This window comes from Macrobrachium rosenbergii, chromosome 14 (genome assembly GCF_040412425.1).
Source record: "Macrobrachium rosenbergii isolate ZJJX-2024 chromosome 14, ASM4041242v1, whole genome shotgun sequence".
Classification (NCBI taxonomy): Eukaryota; Metazoa; Arthropoda; class Malacostraca; order Decapoda; family Palaemonidae; genus Macrobrachium; species Macrobrachium rosenbergii.
In genome coordinates this window covers 50,869,692-50,886,879 of record NC_089754.1, presented here as the reverse complement: position 1 = coordinate 50,886,879, position 17,188 = coordinate 50,869,692, and the positions used below count along the sequence as shown (strand labels likewise).

Below are 17,188 nucleotides of genomic sequence, written 5' to 3'. Positions count from 1 at the left end.
TTGATGATGGATAAGGGAGTAGCAGGACGCAGACCACTTACTAGGCCCAGTTTATGAAAAAGGCTTACATGAGGAATGTAACCAGATAAGAATGTAGGGAGAGACTGCTCAAGCTAGGAGAGTGAAGAGAACTGGTATGACGTTGAACTCTGTAAAGAAGACCTAACATAAAAACGTGTATGATGAAGTGTCTATACAACGGATGCCAGTGTATACACATAGGCAGTCGGATAAAACTGCACGAATCATTTTTCCTTATAAACTTATTATCACTATGACTAAACTCTTCGGAGCGGGTGATCTGTACAGACCCTGAATGATTAGAAAATAGCAGTTGTGGTGACGTTATAGCTCCAAACAAAGTATGTCGCTGGTGCTAGAATGTTCATATCACTGATAGAAAAATAAAAGTAACGGACTCACACAGATCGAGTCAGAAAATATGCCGATCAGCAAGGTAGCAAGACCTTTGTAGGGAATGCTAAAAAAGAGGAGAGTTTAAGGAGGCAAAAATGAAGATAAGAGGAAATCATTGACTTATTTTTTTATATGAAGCGAACGTAAGTGATGGTGGGTAGTCTAGATAATAAGGCCTTAAGATTGCAAGTGTCCTTGTACAAGTGTGACAAGGGAAAAAGTGTCATAGTGTGGACTTTTGGATTCGATCCTACCAGCTGAGCCTGAGACGAGTCAAGTTGGAGCTTTATGTACAGACTATAAGCCAAGAATCATTGATAGAAGTTAATGGAAATATCAGCATAGGTAAAGCATGCAACTGAGTTGATAACTAGCTCAACATATGGAAGTGGCCGACAGTGCTGTTGGGTCCTGCGTCTGTTCTTATAAAGGTCAGATTAAGTCCTGCGTATTTGCTGATAAAGATCAGATTAATTTATTTTTTTCGCTCTGAACAGAGGAAGGTTAGGTTTAAGGTAAGATGGCTTCGTGTTTCATTACATTTTTATGGACTGCCTCTTATTACTATTTTTTCGTAAGTTAAGGCATAAACAATCTCATTGAATCACGGCCTTTATTTAGATGGAAAAACATATATGACATAGATTGAGATTAATATTTTTAGCTTCCTTTTAAAGGTATTAATTATAAATATCTAATTTATTGATTATGATGTTGATAATGACGGCGTTAAGTATTTGATAGGCTGTCACAAAAAGAGCATAAACACTAGATAGGGGTCTATCATATGTGGAACAGTTAACGAGAGGATCTAGTATTAAACCCAAAAGCTAGTACTAAACTTTCTCACTCCGTCAGCTACTCAGATCTCTTTGCGTCTCATTACCGCTCGCTCCAGAGGCCAAAGGTCTGTTGCACGTCTGAGGTTCGTAAAAATGAATTGCATGATTAGGGGCCATGAAAATAATCAAGTGATTTGAAGTGTAGGGTAGCTGAAAAGATATGGCCCAGTTCAAAATGTTTTAGACGAGAGAGAGAAAAAAAACACGTCCCACACAGTCATAGGCTGAATTAAGCATGGGCGAGAGTTATTGGTGTGTGAAAGGTACATATGCATTCAGTTACTGTGACACGTGAGTTACATTTTTCAGGTTCAGATCCCCAAAACTATGATGTTGTTGGGGGTTGAAATATCTGATTTTATTAGAACGAAAAACTGGAACCAACTTGTTCTTCAGCCTTTGTTTTGTTTATCATTTTCTCGTTTTGTAGGACTTATTTGACGGGGCTATTTGCAAGTTCTGAATAATAGTAATGATAATCATTTTATTTTATGGTACTATGAAAATGCCAGGAAAAGTCTCAGAAAACAGACCGTAAGTGTTTAAAGTTTATAGTCCATGAATTATGAATTATCTGAGAGTTGACCGGATGTTGATTATGAAATGGCAACCTTCCCGTAATCACTTCTTTGGTAGTTCTCATCTCAGGCATTGTTGTAGCCCATGGCCACTCGTTTGAGGTTACTCAGTGGTTCAGTTGCAGGGGCAAGTAATTCGGTTTCCTCTTAGAACCAAACGATATTTAATAAAGAACCATTTAGTTAGACTAGAATAGGCTATCTTTGAGAATATTCTATAAATAATAATAGTTTATTGAAAGGTATGCAAAGTGACGGACGACAAGAATAAACCGTTAGGCAGTTCTATTTATATATTTTCTTTTTCCGCGCGTTCATTGAAGAAGCATTTTGGGTACACTTTCAACCGATACAGTCGCTTTAGTCCAAATGAAGAGTCAAGTACGTCAAAATGAACGTAGTTTGCTTCCGTTGTCGGCCTAAAATGTAGCCAATCACGTATTGCATGGATAATCACACCTTCTGTGTTGGCTGGACGACTGTTGAATTAATACTAGTTTGTGCGTGCGTGTGTGAGTGTAAAGGGATGAAAGTAGAGAGAGAGAGAGCTTACGCATTATTTATCGTGGGAGTTTTTGAAGGGGAGGTACTGTTAAACTACTGATATTATTGTTATACTTGAACAAACATTTTCAGATCGATATTTTATCTGTCGGCGTCCTCATCAGTACGCATGCTATGCTAGTATCTTACAAATTAACAAACACCATCTTAAGATATGTACTGCTTGTTATATTTACTCCTCGTTCGCAGAATTATTTTCCTATTGAAGAATCGACCTTCAATTTCTACGCCTTTTCCTTTCGTCAAACGAGTGCAGGGCAGCAGGGTGGCGCCAGATAATTTTATGAGTCACTCGTCTGCCAAGACGTCATCACTGGCCATTGGCGGTGTGATGCCAGATCATTCTTAGTTAGTCAGTCAAATCTGTTAAGGAGCCTAGGCTACGCTTCCTGTATCGATAAGTACAATATAGGATTTAGGCTAATTCCTGGGACCTATGGGGTCATTCAGCGCTGAAACGGAACTTGACAGTAAGAAGGTTTGAAAGGTGTGGCAGGAGGAAAACCTCGCAGTTTCACTATGGAACAATTATTAGGAGAGGGTGGATAGCCAGATGGGAGAAAGAGAATATAAACGGAGGTACAGTAAAAGGAATGAAAGAGGTTGCAGCTAGGGGCCAAAGGGACACTGCAAATACCTTTATGTAATGTCTACAGTGCATCACGTGAGGTGCACTGATTAGCTAATTTCGGTTGCAAGATCCACAAGGAAGGGGCGTTGACCTTACGCTCAACCCTACTCTTTTATCCAGGCTTGGGACTAGCCTGACAGTTTGAACTCCCTGGTTCAATTCCTACGGTATTTTCCCTCTCGAAAATCACTCTTTATTTCTCTGAATATAGTTTTGTTCCCAGTTACAGTCTTGCCTGTAAATATATAGTTTATTTTTTATATAATCATATACTATTTGGTATGTGCATGCATGAATAATAGTGGTTTTATAATGCTTGCAGTGACGTGGCTCTAACCATGTCGCAACTATTCTATTCATGTTTTGAATGTTGCATTGCTAAACTGAGTATTCTATTTTTGTCATAATGACTTTAATGGCCTGTCGGTTTTTCGCTGTTCACTTAAGGGTCTTCTCATTTGAGCTAACGGCCTCTCTTCCTTTTACCGTGAATCTATGCACATTATCATTGCTATTATTGTATGTTTCTTATTCAAGCATATTTAGTACTAAGGTAAACATTTTTATAAACGACATCCATTTTCTTAATAGCAGCCCATGGTCTTGAAAGGGCTAAGGACTTGGAAACGCTCTGCCAGAAAATTTTTTTCCTTACTTCACTGTTCTACAATTTTCTTCTTCCTTCGAACATTGACATGAATCTCGAGCCCGGTGGAACTCTAAAGTGTCAGCAAATGTTTGCCAATTGATTTGATTTTCCGTTAGCTTTTCGTTGAAACCCGAAATGAAGTTTTCACGCTTTATTTAATTTAGCCGAAATTAAGGTTAATTTTGTCCTGTTCAGTAAATGTTTGATATTGACATTGGTATATATACAGTCAGTCAGTGACATAATGCTATTCACGAAGCAATCTCTTGTTAACAAATTTCCTAAAACCCTTGCCTAGTCCTCTTTTTTTATTGTAGGTATGAATAAAATTTTCCTTTTATTCCTTAGATCATGTTGTGATGTTTTCTTAATTTACAAAGAATACTTAGTGTGTGTTTATGATGGCAGATTATTTTCAGCCACCAATAGCCGTGAGGTTTTTATTGCCTAAGTTAAAATAGGACGTTATAAAGAAGTAAACTAAAAGTAAATAGTTCTGTGAGGGCTATTCCAATCCTTTTAAGATGTCGAGCACCCAACGGTTTTCAGGCATATTGTAATGCATTCTAATTAATAAGAATATTTTAATTCCTCAAAAATTTTATATAACTTGCACAGAATGTTCACAAATAAAACTTGCAGAACACTGATACCTATTAGGAAGTTGTCAACATGTACCAAACCACCAAATTATTTATATAGATGTATAATGGCATATCTAGACATGAAGTTTGCCTCTAAAGATTGCATATGATTGAATACAACATTGGATGCTGTCCTGGTTGCAATCTCAGAGGATCCTGGTGCTTGACTGATATTAACTCAATCCCACAGGATGCTTTGAAGGATCTCCCATGATGGCAAGATCCGTCATCTAATTTTTAGTTCCAGTGGTCCCTCTGACACTCACTATCTTCTCGTTTTCATTGCTGTCAGTTCCAGTTCTCTTCCAGATGTGCTATTTCTGCTTATCAGTTGTTTCAGTTTTGTATTGTAAATATATGCTGTGGATTTTTAGCAAAGATATTGTAGTTTATGAATATGAGGCCTTGCCTCTCAAAATTTTGTCCAAATACTTTCATTTTTTTAGGTTTCTCCAGTGAAGTTTTTATAAGTATCGTTCAGTAAATAATTGTTTACTATATTTTTCACAAATTTCATGTAGCTGAAGAAAAATGTTTCCAAGATGAAGTTCTTATTTGGTAGGTCTTCCTCTTTTGAGTTTGAGGATAAATAACTGTTCCCTGTACATAGTTTGCATTGTATTTGTTAACTCCCTAGATTTCTTTGCTTTTTAGTACCACTGGTTTGATGTGATTTTATGAGATTTGGGCTTTCAAGCCAAGCACTTGGGCACTTCTGCCTTTGTATGTTTGGTTTTTAGTGGTTGTTTCTGTTGGCTACTCATCTGTTAATAGCTGAAGACATTTTTGTAGGACTCCAACGTGTAGTCAAAATTTTCTGTCAATCCCTGGTATTCGCGGGGGATGTGTACCACAACCCCACTGCAAACAGCTGGCGCCAGAAGATTTATCCTAATGTTAAGACCCAGGTTTGTTCCTTGTATGAACAGAATGCATACATGGAACAGAATGCATTGAGTCATGAAAATTATATGAAAATACAGTAGTTAGTGAATATTTCTCAGTGAAAAATAGGCAAATTTTCCCTAAATAATGTGTATATATGTTCCATAGAGAAATCCACGAATCGATGAGCCTGCGAATCTGGAACCACGGATAGGCGGGGTCAGCTGTACTTTCCTTGGAGAGGTAGTCATCAGTACATTATAATCTTCATTGTGGTGGTAGTCATTAGCTAGACTAAGAAGGGAAAAAAGAAAAGAAAACATAAGGAGTCTTTGTCTTGGGTGCTCTGTACATGCCTTGAAGGTTGGTTGGTTGGAAAATTTACCTCAATGCCAGTGCCTAGTTCTTCCCTGCACGACATACAACATCCTCCTTCTTCTTTCAATAGTGTTGGGCCTGCGTGAGGAATATGTCAAATGTACAGTACTTCTTTCCTTCAAAACACAAAGGTTCAAAAACATGTCTTTTTATATCAATCATATAATTTTCTAAATTTATTTTAATTAAAAGAGAGTGGCCAAATAAGGAACACATCATACAGAATACATCTGCACATAAGCACGACATGCTAATAAGTGTTGTAAATAGCTGAAGTTTAATTGCTAAGTTCTGAGAAATTCAAAACAGTATAATCAAGTCCTTGCATCATAACCAAAGAGAGAATATTTGTGACAATGTACAAGGCAACAAATCTAGTACAATAGACATTACTGCCACACTAATGCAGACCACTAAACATTTAAAATTATTCATAGTACTAACTTCTGAAAATACGAAATCAACACTTTCATTCTTGCAAGCACTAAACTTAAATTTTTATAAAATGTAGCAGCGAGAAGTCTAAACATTATTACATAAACCCTTTTGCAGTAAAGCAAGTGTACGTAACATACTCGCAATTACAACACAAAAATCACTGAATTATAAATTAAGATAAAATCGATAGTAACGTTAGCTTACTGAGAGAATGCCAAACATACCAAGGGAATATTTTTTAAAAATATAAGTTACAGGAGTTTCACAGATGTTCCATCATTAAGCGGCCAAACATAAGTAAAAATTAAATTGGAACCGACATTTTCATAAACTTTGAATTACTACCTACAAGTTGCGGAAGTAATATAAAGTTTTCACAGTTCCATCTGAGAAATAACTTGCTTCAGTGTCACATGAAAAAAAGAAAAAAAAATAATAATTTGGAATATTAACCTAAATTTCATCCCTACTGTAATTTATTTCATAACTGTAAACTTTCCAGATTCACCTGAAGTACTCTAAAAATCTCACAAACACCTATAAAAATGGGGCTACCTTTATCAAGAGGCTTTGCCCAGTCCTATAAAAAGAAACTATAATGCAAAATACAGTATAAATCTGAACAAAATATTTGTTGCTACAACTAAATCAAGCCCTGGGATTTATATGAATTCCTTTCCACTTTTCAGCAATTACACAAACTGACACCTTTCCACATAAACAAAAACTTCTTTAATCATCACGCTTCAGATCATAATTTCAGTCTGTACCACAACGCCAGTAAATATTTTCTGAGAATCATCAAGCTTTATTTCCCTTGTAAAAACCCTTCACTGTACTGAAAAGATTAGCTAGCTCACACAGTGGTTTGAGAACTTGTTGGAAAAATTTAGTTGTACTGGTGTGCTGTACAAGCATATCAATTTTACCAGTAAGAAAGTAAGTGCTAGCTATTGAGCAAATTCCAAGTTTTATGAATGTTGTAAATGCCTGAACTCAAACCATTAAAAATCAAAAACTTATTACATATTTAAACATGACCAATCATGGTAATGTTGTTCTAAACATGCAGAGTATAATGTACTGCTGGCTTGGTCAAGATTTCACACAGGCAGTTTTCCCTAACACTCTAACAGAAACTTAGATGGTTTCTAAAAACTAGGAAAATTAGCCAAACATCTATATGAAGAGGATCACTGCTGGAGAAATTTTATCCAGACTTACCTCTTAGTGAATGTTTCCATGTTACAGTGATTCAGTACTTTTGTCACAGTAAAGATGCTTATAAATATTCCCACATTAAATTTACCCAACAGTTCATGCAAACCACTGAGCTGAAACAAAATTAGCATTACACTATTAAATGAAACCCTAATAATAAATCATAAAAAACATAACTGAAAATTGCTGAATTTTACCTAATAACTAGTAAAATACCAACCCATCTTCCTATTTACAAAGCATCAATGTCCAAGAATATTCACATGGTACTGGACAAACTTGATATTCATGCTACTTAAAGTGGCTCAAGACAATTTCCTTGCCATACCTCAGAAAATACAAAATACAGTATATTTTTTACTTAATAATTTATTAAGTGCTATTTGGCATCAAACAGCTAGCTAAGAAATTGCTGGAAATAGTAGAATACCAGTACTGAAACAAAAACTCATTATTATGATAAACCTCTATTGTGGTTAGTAACAGACAAATGCACTATAAGTAAATACAAAGAAAGGGCTGTAATCTAAAACAAAAAGTTGTCACAGGATCTCATCTGGAAAAATAAATTTACATTCAACTTTCAAACATTTTTTTTTTTTCAAATAAATCTTCTATTTTTTTAACATGATATATATTATTAGTATACTCTACATAAATTATATGTCACCACTTTAAAAAATAAGAAAATTGCCAAAAATTTAAACTACTCTTCTTATTCTGTTTAAAGTTACCACAGTAGTACTTCATTTTAATGGACTTGCTAATCTTTGTTACATACAGCTCGCTTAGAATTGCATTCATCTTAGAAGTGGACAACAAAAATGAACTAATTACAGTATCCTACATTCAAATACAGGTTAAGTAAAAAAAATTTTCAATATAAGCAATTAAAGCCATCTGTTTCTCTTTTACATGAACAGTAATGCAGTTAAAAGCAAAGAATTTATAATAGTACATTTCATAAATAACAAATTAACTTATCTCAGACAAAATACCCTATCACAGACATGCATAAATGACATGAAATCCCAGACTTCCTTAAACGCCACTAAAGTGAAGTATTACTGCACCGTAAATAGCTTTCTAAACTACAGTTCTTGTAAGAACATAACAAAAAGAGTAAAATAAATCAAAATTAACAAATTAATGTCATCTGCAAAATATAAATCTGTGAAAAAAGTTATATGTCTTCATCTTACGTTTAGAAAGATGCTTTATTGAAAAAATAAATGGTATAAAACTTGCAAAAGCCAAACTCTTATCATTGGACATACAAAACCAGTGAGTTTTCAGGATTTACCAGGATAATATGACTTCAACATACACAGGTACACAGTATCCTGGAATAAATGAAATATAAAGGCACCAACAGAGAGCTCAGGCATTTCTCAGTTTGGCTAATCTCTGAGTAAGCTCATCCTGGTCCTGGCTGGCTTGTGTAGCAGATACACCCACTGTTGATGTTCCTCCAGTTGGGAGCTCCATATTTAGCTCCAATCTGTAATATAAAAACAATTATAGCAACACTAAACCCATGCTTAATATTATGTACTAATGTATCAGATATAAATTTAGCACTATGTACCCCATGTGGAATTTTTAAGTTCAATAAGTATCTTGATCTTGCCATTTAATTTAGCACTAAGTATTTATGTAGACAAACACTAGCTTTACTTGTAGACTTTATGCTCTGAATTTTGGTATAATGTGGCTCAAATTTTACTAATCTAAAAATTAACTTCTCCAGGTTTCTAGTACTATCTTTATAATTCTCATAGCTACCTTTTTCCCTAACTGACTTCCAGCCTAAGTCCTTGCAATATATAAACAAGTAAAAAATGCGCTGAAGTTTCTTTGCCGCAATCGAGTTCTCTGCACAGCATATAATCAAGGCCACCGAAAACAGATTATCTTCCAGTGGTCTCAGTGTGATACTGTATGAGCCGTGGCCCATGAAACTTTAACCACAGCCTGGTGGTGGTCTGTCCTATACTGTTGCCAGATGCACGATTATAGCTAACTTTAACCTTAAATAAAATAAAACCTACTGATGCTAGAGGGCTGCAATTTGTCATGTTTGATGACTGGATGGTGGATGATCAACATACCAATTTGCAGCCCTCAGTGGATAGAAAAAGTGCGGACAGACAGACAAAGCCGGCACAATAGTTTTCTTTTACAGAAAACTAAAACCTTCTGAGATCCTCTACATGGGACATTTCAATGTAAATAAACCAAGTATATATCTGAATTCTTGCAAACCTGATTCTAATCTCAGTAATCTTAAACTAATTAAATGCATGTATTCCAGACTAACAAAAACAAAGAACTCTTATAGCTGACATTTTTATTACCTCTTTCAGTGACAATTACTGTCCTCCAAGGTCTGCTGACTACAATCTTGTTGCTGTTACCTTTACTTTGTCATTCCCTAATTACCCTGATATTATTTACCATCTAGGGTAACTGACGATCCTAACCTAGTGACAGCCTGCATCAATGTCAGCCTGAGTTCTCGATTTAAATTCCATCAGAACCAAGAGTAAAACAAAAAACATCAAACTTCTTAAAATTTGACTTTTTCTCCTCTTTTGCTCTAATGGTTATGTATACTAGTCTCTTCTGAGAAAGCTACACACATTGGCTGCTGGACCCTATGCTTCATAATAACTGTTACAGCAAAAGTTTCTGATGATGAAATAGAAACCTACTGCTTTGTATCCAATCCATTATAATGTCAATATGCAATTGGTTTCTCTCTTTGCCTAATCATTAAAATAAGATGCAATAATCATCATATATTGGACTGCCCTGAGTGATTTATGAAGCTGTTAACCAAGCACAGTGGTCTGGCATAAATCACCAAGAAATACTTGGAACTTACCAAGATAAAAAGATCCAGAAAATAAAGAATATAAAATACAAGGATCAAAAGATGGAACTGGTTCTGGACCCCATAGTTACACTAAGTCTCTTCAGAGAAAATTGGACAGCAAGACTGAAGAAAGGAAGCAGGAATTTATGGTAAAATGATAATAAGGCTAAAATGTGGATGCAGCTGGGGACCAAAGGACACTACAAACACCCTTTAGTAGTGCCATCAGTGTACCATGTATGGTGCAACCATGCATAGATCGTATTCCTTGGGACAAATTACAACTAATTTTATTAGTAGCCACTATAAACAAGGTGTTACTCAAACACCACCTTGTGCAACACCTCCATACTGTGTGTAACGCGGCTAAACTGTTTCCTACCATCACTTCAAAAGTTCTGTTTTGTTGATTTTTTTTTATGGCAATGGACAAACTTCTCTTAGATCTTCACTGTGTAGTTTTTTTAAGGATATGATTCTGTCAGAAGATACTTTGAGGTTAAATAACCATGAAACCACAGTTCTTGAAAATAAAGGAAATAAAATGCATCAACCATACTATTTTCTGTATTGGAAATGGAATGGAGATAAAGTACTCTTGATTTTTGCAGAACTGCTGTAGTGTGCCCTCACAAGTAAAGTGCCCTTTTCAGACACCTCAGGTACTTCTCCAAGAAATTCCTTTCAATTTAACTGTTACTTGAATATTTTCTTTCTCTCCTTTGATTGGAGTTTTTTTTCTCAAACCTGGGAAACTCTCTTATCACCTCAACTAACTTGAATCTAACACTTTATGTAATCAATGACTGCCCTCTAACTTTCAACTTAACTTTATTACAGTATTTTGGAATTACTCTCAAGAACTTTTTGAGTGCATGTTGCTACCACTCTCTCAGTCTTTGTGTAACAGGTTGGGTTTTGTAATTCCAATGATGCCGTATGACAAAACATTACCATGTGACCAGTCCTTATCAATTCAATTCTAGGATGGTGAACTATCTGCCTTCCTCTACATTTCCTAAATCTTTAACCTAGCTGTTTTTGGGAATACCACTTAACAAAGGAACCCATGAACACTTTCCTTGCAGTCATCAAGCAGTGATGTCTACTTCAGTTTCTTTTCCAAAAAGGATTTAGTGACAGACAATACATATATTTACTTGTTTAGGCATATGAGATGATGGCTTTCTCTTATAGGAGAGGTCCTAACCACTCCGTGTCTTGTCCTACATAAAGCATTACTGTAATCAGTTTCTCTACCTTAACCTGGCATTAAAGCATAACAAAGTGAAGAGATATTGCAATTCATATGACCACTAAAAAAAAATTAAAACATACCCAGCTTCATCTGCAACCTGAGTCATAAGCCCATTCACAGCATCTTGTGGGACGGCAGTTGTGGTTGTCTGGCTCATAGCTGTATCCATGTAAGAACTCTGTACATCGAGATCCTCAAACTGATGTTCAAATTTATCCATGAGGGCGGATATCTTTTCTAAATTCATGCTCTTCATGGCAGCATCCAAATTCTTGACTACACCAGCCATACTCTGTGTTACCTAAAATACAAGGAAGAAAACAAGTTATTTGAAAAGTGAAGAAAGAATGAAAAAATAATACATATACAGTACTATTATACATACTACTTAAAGTGGTACTCTAATTTATTTCTACTGCATGTCTCAAGTATTCTGTCAGTCATTTTTAGGAAAGTCTGTCCACTAGGTTGCAAGGTACAGGGAAGGGTTTAGTGCAGGTTTAGAAAAAGGAGACAGTGTTTATCATTAAAGAGTAGTGTTAGCAATTTGAGGGAAAAATAAAGAGGATGAAAAATAGGGCTTAACAATTCAATGGATTGCTGATTACCACATGTGTGTAGGATGGGGTGGCATGATGGGTTTTATGAGGTTAATGGAGGAGAGGAATTCTTCCCTTGAGCTTAAGAGAGCAGTGACCAAAATAGTACCGGGAGAAATGTATCAAAATGAGGAAAAGGGTACCTTATTGCAAAAATAGAGGATCAAGAGGTGGTGGTGAGTGGAATTAATGATCACATGAAATACTGGCTTATGGTATATATGGAGTACTGTATAAGAATATGTTAACTGTTGAAATAGTGTTGTAGAGATCAGTAAAATGTGTATATGTATAATCATCATTTACACATTATGAGTTATCATCATCAATTATTTGCCATTCATGTACGAGTTCTGTCAGCTGTTCAGCAGTTTGAGCTTCCCAAGGGACTGTGTGTACTGAAATCACCAAGTAATAATAATGATTGTGGCAATAAAATCATTATATTTTGTAATTCAGATGTTTGGTTTGTTATATACACATTTCAAAAGGTCTTGTGGCTATTCCTAGGAACATGTAATGTCATGGCAGAATAATTCTATGACTCTGAATTACTATACATATTTCAAAATTTTATTATGATCATAAATTGCAGTTCAAAGTTTATTAGTTTTTATAAAATGACTGGTTAACTATTTGGTTTTAAGGTTTGTCCCATAGTCTAATGTTTTGAAGAAACAGACATATGGTGTTGTATTCTGATAAAGAATGAAAACTTAGAAAAGAGTTGTACCCTTACACTGATTACCTGTTTTGCTATTCACTTTTGTACTTCCAGATGAATCTATTTTGATTTGTATTAGTATCTTACTGTAGTGTTGGGTGATTTATTCTTTACTGTATATTCCTTCAAACATTTATCAGTTATTGTTGAGTTTAAATTTGAAATTTTTCATGTATGTGTGTTCAGTGCCTTACACAAAAGAATATTGTTTAACTAGTAGTAACTACGCTAGAAATGACATTTGATTTCTTACTTTACGCTGGGTAACTGCCGTCTGCACTCTGGAGGCTACAGCATCTACCCTAGCAGCCATGCGCAAGTAATTGAGTGCCTGACTCTTGTTTCGGATCGAGTTTTCAGCGTGGATCCTTGCCCCATCCATGTTTCCCTTAGCTATGGCCTTCTTCAACTTGACCTTTTCTGCTTTCTCTTCCTTTTCACTCTTCTTTGACTGCCGTTCCAACTCCTTGGCAGCAAACTTCAGATTGAAGAGGTGCTCTGAAAAGAGATTTTATCCCAAGTTGTATAAATAACTTAATAGCTAATTTTGTTCTATCTTACATTTAAATCATCTTATATATAAATATAAAAGATGAATGTGTTATAAGGCAACCCCTCAACAAAAATGTCAACATTGTTCGTATTTCATATAAAATGAAACAGTTTACACTAACTTAACCATAAATTTTAGCATGTTTATCTATGAGTTACACATTCTCTTACTTTACTTACCTGAGGTTTCTAAGCCTTAGCAGTGTTCTGTAATATACTGCAATGCTCAGTGACAACGTTTTAATATTAGTGACCTTGTAGATGCTTCCAACAATATGATACTGTACAGCAATATGTTACATAGACTTGGTTTCATTGCAGAAACCATGAGACAAATAATGCCATATCAATAAGCTCCAGGCTTTTTTCTACTTTCTATGACTTCTCTGACCTACCATATTTCTCAAACAGCTCATCAATCCTCCTCATCACATGATCAAACCATCTTAATCTTTACCTCTGATTATTTTCTATCCTCTGCAAACCACATATCTTGCCAAATTTTTTCACAGGAATATCTTCCCAACATATCCCAGCCCTGACTCCTTTTATTTTGTAGTCCCATCTTTTTAAAAACTGATTATTGGGAAAAGTAAAGTTGAAGAAGCTGAACAGCCGAGTGGAAATGTCTCAAGTCATTCAGGTCAAATACCCAAGCTGGCAAATGTCTGAATCACCTAAGATCTCAATAACCATACAGCATAAGTTAAATACAACTAAACAAGCTGGAGGTGATTTATCCAAAAAGGAACCACGCAGAGAGAGAGAGAGAGAGAGAGAGAAAGTATACATTATATTCTAACTGAACCCAGTTGGAGTATAACCTATTGAATGTAAACTTTGCAAGTATACACAAATGTTTTTGCTAAACAAAAATTTTTTCCTGGTAGTTTTGTTGGTTGTTTCAAATTATTCAAACTTTATTTTACTGGCAAACTGCTGGTTTCAGGTTTTGTTACTCCTTGCCCCATTGTCCCTAAAATTCAACAAATTAAGCCTATGAATTTCTCACAAAAAATAAATTCAAAATTATAAACATGAAACTGCACCATGTACCCCATAATTTAACAAGGATACATCCTAACCTAACCTTCTGGGTCTTTCCTAGATAGTGACCCCCAAGGGGTTTTAACCCAGCATTTATCCACCTTTGCTGCATGTTTAGTACAAACCTGTTGGGGACTGCCAGAAAAATGTAAACAAAAGACTGTATCATAAAGATAATGACCCCAAAGAAATATTAGTCCTAGATAACGACACCCGAAAACCCTTGCAGGTCACTATCTAGGAAAGAGCCAACCTTCCCAAACATGGGTGGTGTGCCCCGGTCTTGGTCGTTTTGGCCTTAAGTCATTTGGGCCGTAACATCCAAACTGGCAAACGGCCTAAATGGGTGTATATAATACCTTGATCCCTGAGGGCCTAATACTAAACACAACATTCCAAGGAGATTCTGCCATGTCTTACGACCTAAACTTAATATGGCCAAAGCTGTGACGGCCTAACAGGTTAACAGCCAAAAATAATACGGCCTAATCGTCCCGAACTCCTGTACCCTACCTAAAACAGACTTGGAGGTTTTACTTCACCTAGACCTTGCCAAACCTACTTGACTGTATGTGAGGTAAATAATTAAAATGTCAAAGATCTTACTTAGTAAAAATTTGCAAAGATAATGGCACTTAACCCAATTTACTTAAGGTTTTTCAATGTCGGTATCTTTACAAATTATTACAGAACAAGATACTCAGAAAATTATGAATTAAAACCATCACTATGATGCATTCACATATATCTGGATGATTTACGGCACCCAGCCTAGGGTCAAGTTAGGGTATGAATCTTCAGCACCAGCCAGGTTAAGACCCAACACCCAAGGTTAACTTTTGACATGGGGAAGATTACATTAAGATGAAAAATTTTTTTTATTAATTTGTATTTTTCCTAACATACAAACCTGAGGTCTTTACATGAGGTCTTTACATTGGGTAACTTTTGGCAAAAATGGAAAGTCTGGCCATTAAACTTTTGCAAGGCGGTTATGGTAAGATTTGCTGAAAGTTATCCATATGTAAAGATAGAGTGTTTATATTTGTATAGGAACAAATATGGTTTTTCTGGTGTATTTTCATGTCTTATAAATGAGTTTTCCATGGGTTTTTGCTGGAGAAATCCATGGGCATTGTTGATTTATTTTGGGGGGGGTGCCAAAAAAGGCAGAACCAGCCTCAGAGACAAGTGATTTGCTGATCAAATAATGACCAGAGTCACTCAAAACATATGAAATTAAAACCAGAATCACTCTGACAAATATTTCTGTGGCAAAAAGCAGCATTGGGTGAATTGACTCCCACCAACCTAGCCTAACCCAATAATTTTTTACCAGGAATGCAATCAAGTGACCTTTTTCATAAGCCTAGCCTAGCTGAGGTAAGGTTAAGCTATTGTTAGGCCACAGGGTAGTGTAGCCTAACATTAGTGACTTAGTCTAAGTCTAGGCTACGTTAGACTGTCACTCAAGCGTTAGACTTGAAACTCAGACTTGCCTAGCGTAGCCTAAACAGGTAATGGTAAGTTTACGTAGCCTTGACGTAGTTTACCTAATTTAGTTACATTACATAGGTTAGTTAGGGCCAAATTGATAATATTTCAGCAAAATATACTTGGTTTGGCCAAGCTAAATTAACTTAGCTTCCCCTACGTCTGGACTTAAGCTAAAAGCTACATCAATCGCAGCTTAAAATCTCAGAGAAAGCCTGAAGCCTAAATCACCCCAAAAAAAGTAAGAAAACGCCAAACTTAATATAAAAATACTTACTTTCCATATTAGCAATCGACATGACGCCTGTTTTGATTAAGTTCTTCCTTTTTAAAAACCAAATGCTTGGAAAAAGAAGTTTCGTTTTTGTTGTTGGTGATTTACGCTCTCGTGACTCTACACTGTCTCGACCGTCTGACCCAGCTGATCACTATTTACTGAACGTGACGTAACTCAAGAATGAGTCAAGATTCAGGCTGAAATATTATATTATATCTTATCGCTCTTGATAAGTCCGTTTCTTGAAGCCATTTGAAGCATTATTAATCTCTCATTTAGTTCCTGTTTGTATTTTAAATACTTTACAAGTGAAATGTCGCAATAAATTTCACTCTTCTGCGTTGCATTAATGTTCGTGGACCATTAAATACGTCTTATCGCTCTTCGTAACGCTAATGCTTGAAGCTGTTTTTAGCATCATTAATCTCTTATTTAGTTTCTGTTTTTTTTTCAATAATTACTTAAAATAACTGTACAGTAAATTTTACTCTTTTGCATTTTGCATTGATGTTGGCTGACCATCATATTCGGATCAAGGTCTAGAATTCGGATAGTTTTTCTGAGAGAGTTGCGTTTTCCATTCAGTGGCTTCTTTATTTTAGGTTAAATGGCATTTTTAATGAAATTTTAATTATTCAATTGAATTTTTTAATTATTAATATTGATACTGTTGCTAAGAGTTCAACAAAACTAAGATGCTTACAACAAACTACGTCTGCTTATTTTATCTTTTATAGTTTTCATACATTTTGCGTATAGAAAACGTATCCTAATTTTATCAGTTGGCAATAGCCTTGGATATTCATAAGCCAACGTTCAACTTCCTTTATAACAAAAATGGGTGGGTCACGAAAGGGAGGAACGTTTAGCTTTCCGTTATAGACTATATGTGAAACTTGTTACATATATATATATATATATATATATATATATATATATATATATATATATATATATATATATATATATATATATATATATATATATATATATATATATATATATATATATATATATATATATATATAAAGCATAAATATGACCATCATGTTGAATTTGAATGAAACCACTGTGCGAAAAAGATACTACATCATCAGGAGCATCTCCCTAAA

General features: G+C 35.3%; 1 protein-coding gene across 1 annotated transcript; it reads right to left on the bottom strand.

The window, feature by feature from the left end:
* Window positions 1-5,734: 5,734 nt before the first annotated feature.
* Window positions 5,735-16,447, bottom strand: Chmp1 (charged multivesicular body protein 1). The gene is made up of 4 exons (XM_067116878.1): window positions 16,077-16,447; window positions 12,960-13,204; window positions 11,464-11,684; window positions 5,735-8,748 (listed from the first exon to the last, which is right to left on the bottom strand). The coding sequence occupies exons 1-4, from the start codon at window positions 16,096-16,098 to the stop codon at window positions 8,628-8,630; spliced, it is 609 nt and encodes a 202-aa protein (XP_066972979.1). The 5' UTR covers window positions 16,099-16,447; the 3' UTR covers window positions 5,735-8,627.
* Between the last annotated feature and the right edge of the window lie 741 nt (window positions 16,448-17,188).

Bases quoted from the DNA above. Each gene is read 5' to 3' on its own strand.
- Chmp1 (XM_067116878.1), bottom strand. From the start codon at position 16,098: ATGTCGATTGCTAATATGGAAA. The intron at 11,685-12,959 runs GTAAGAAATCAA...CTTGTATTTTAG, and splicing joins CGGCAGTTACCCAGCGTAAA to GTAACACAGAGTATGGCTGG. The intron at 8,749-11,463 runs GTATGTTTTAAT...TTTATATTACAG, and splicing joins CAGGTTGCAGATGAAGCTGG to ATTGGAGCTAAATATGGAGC.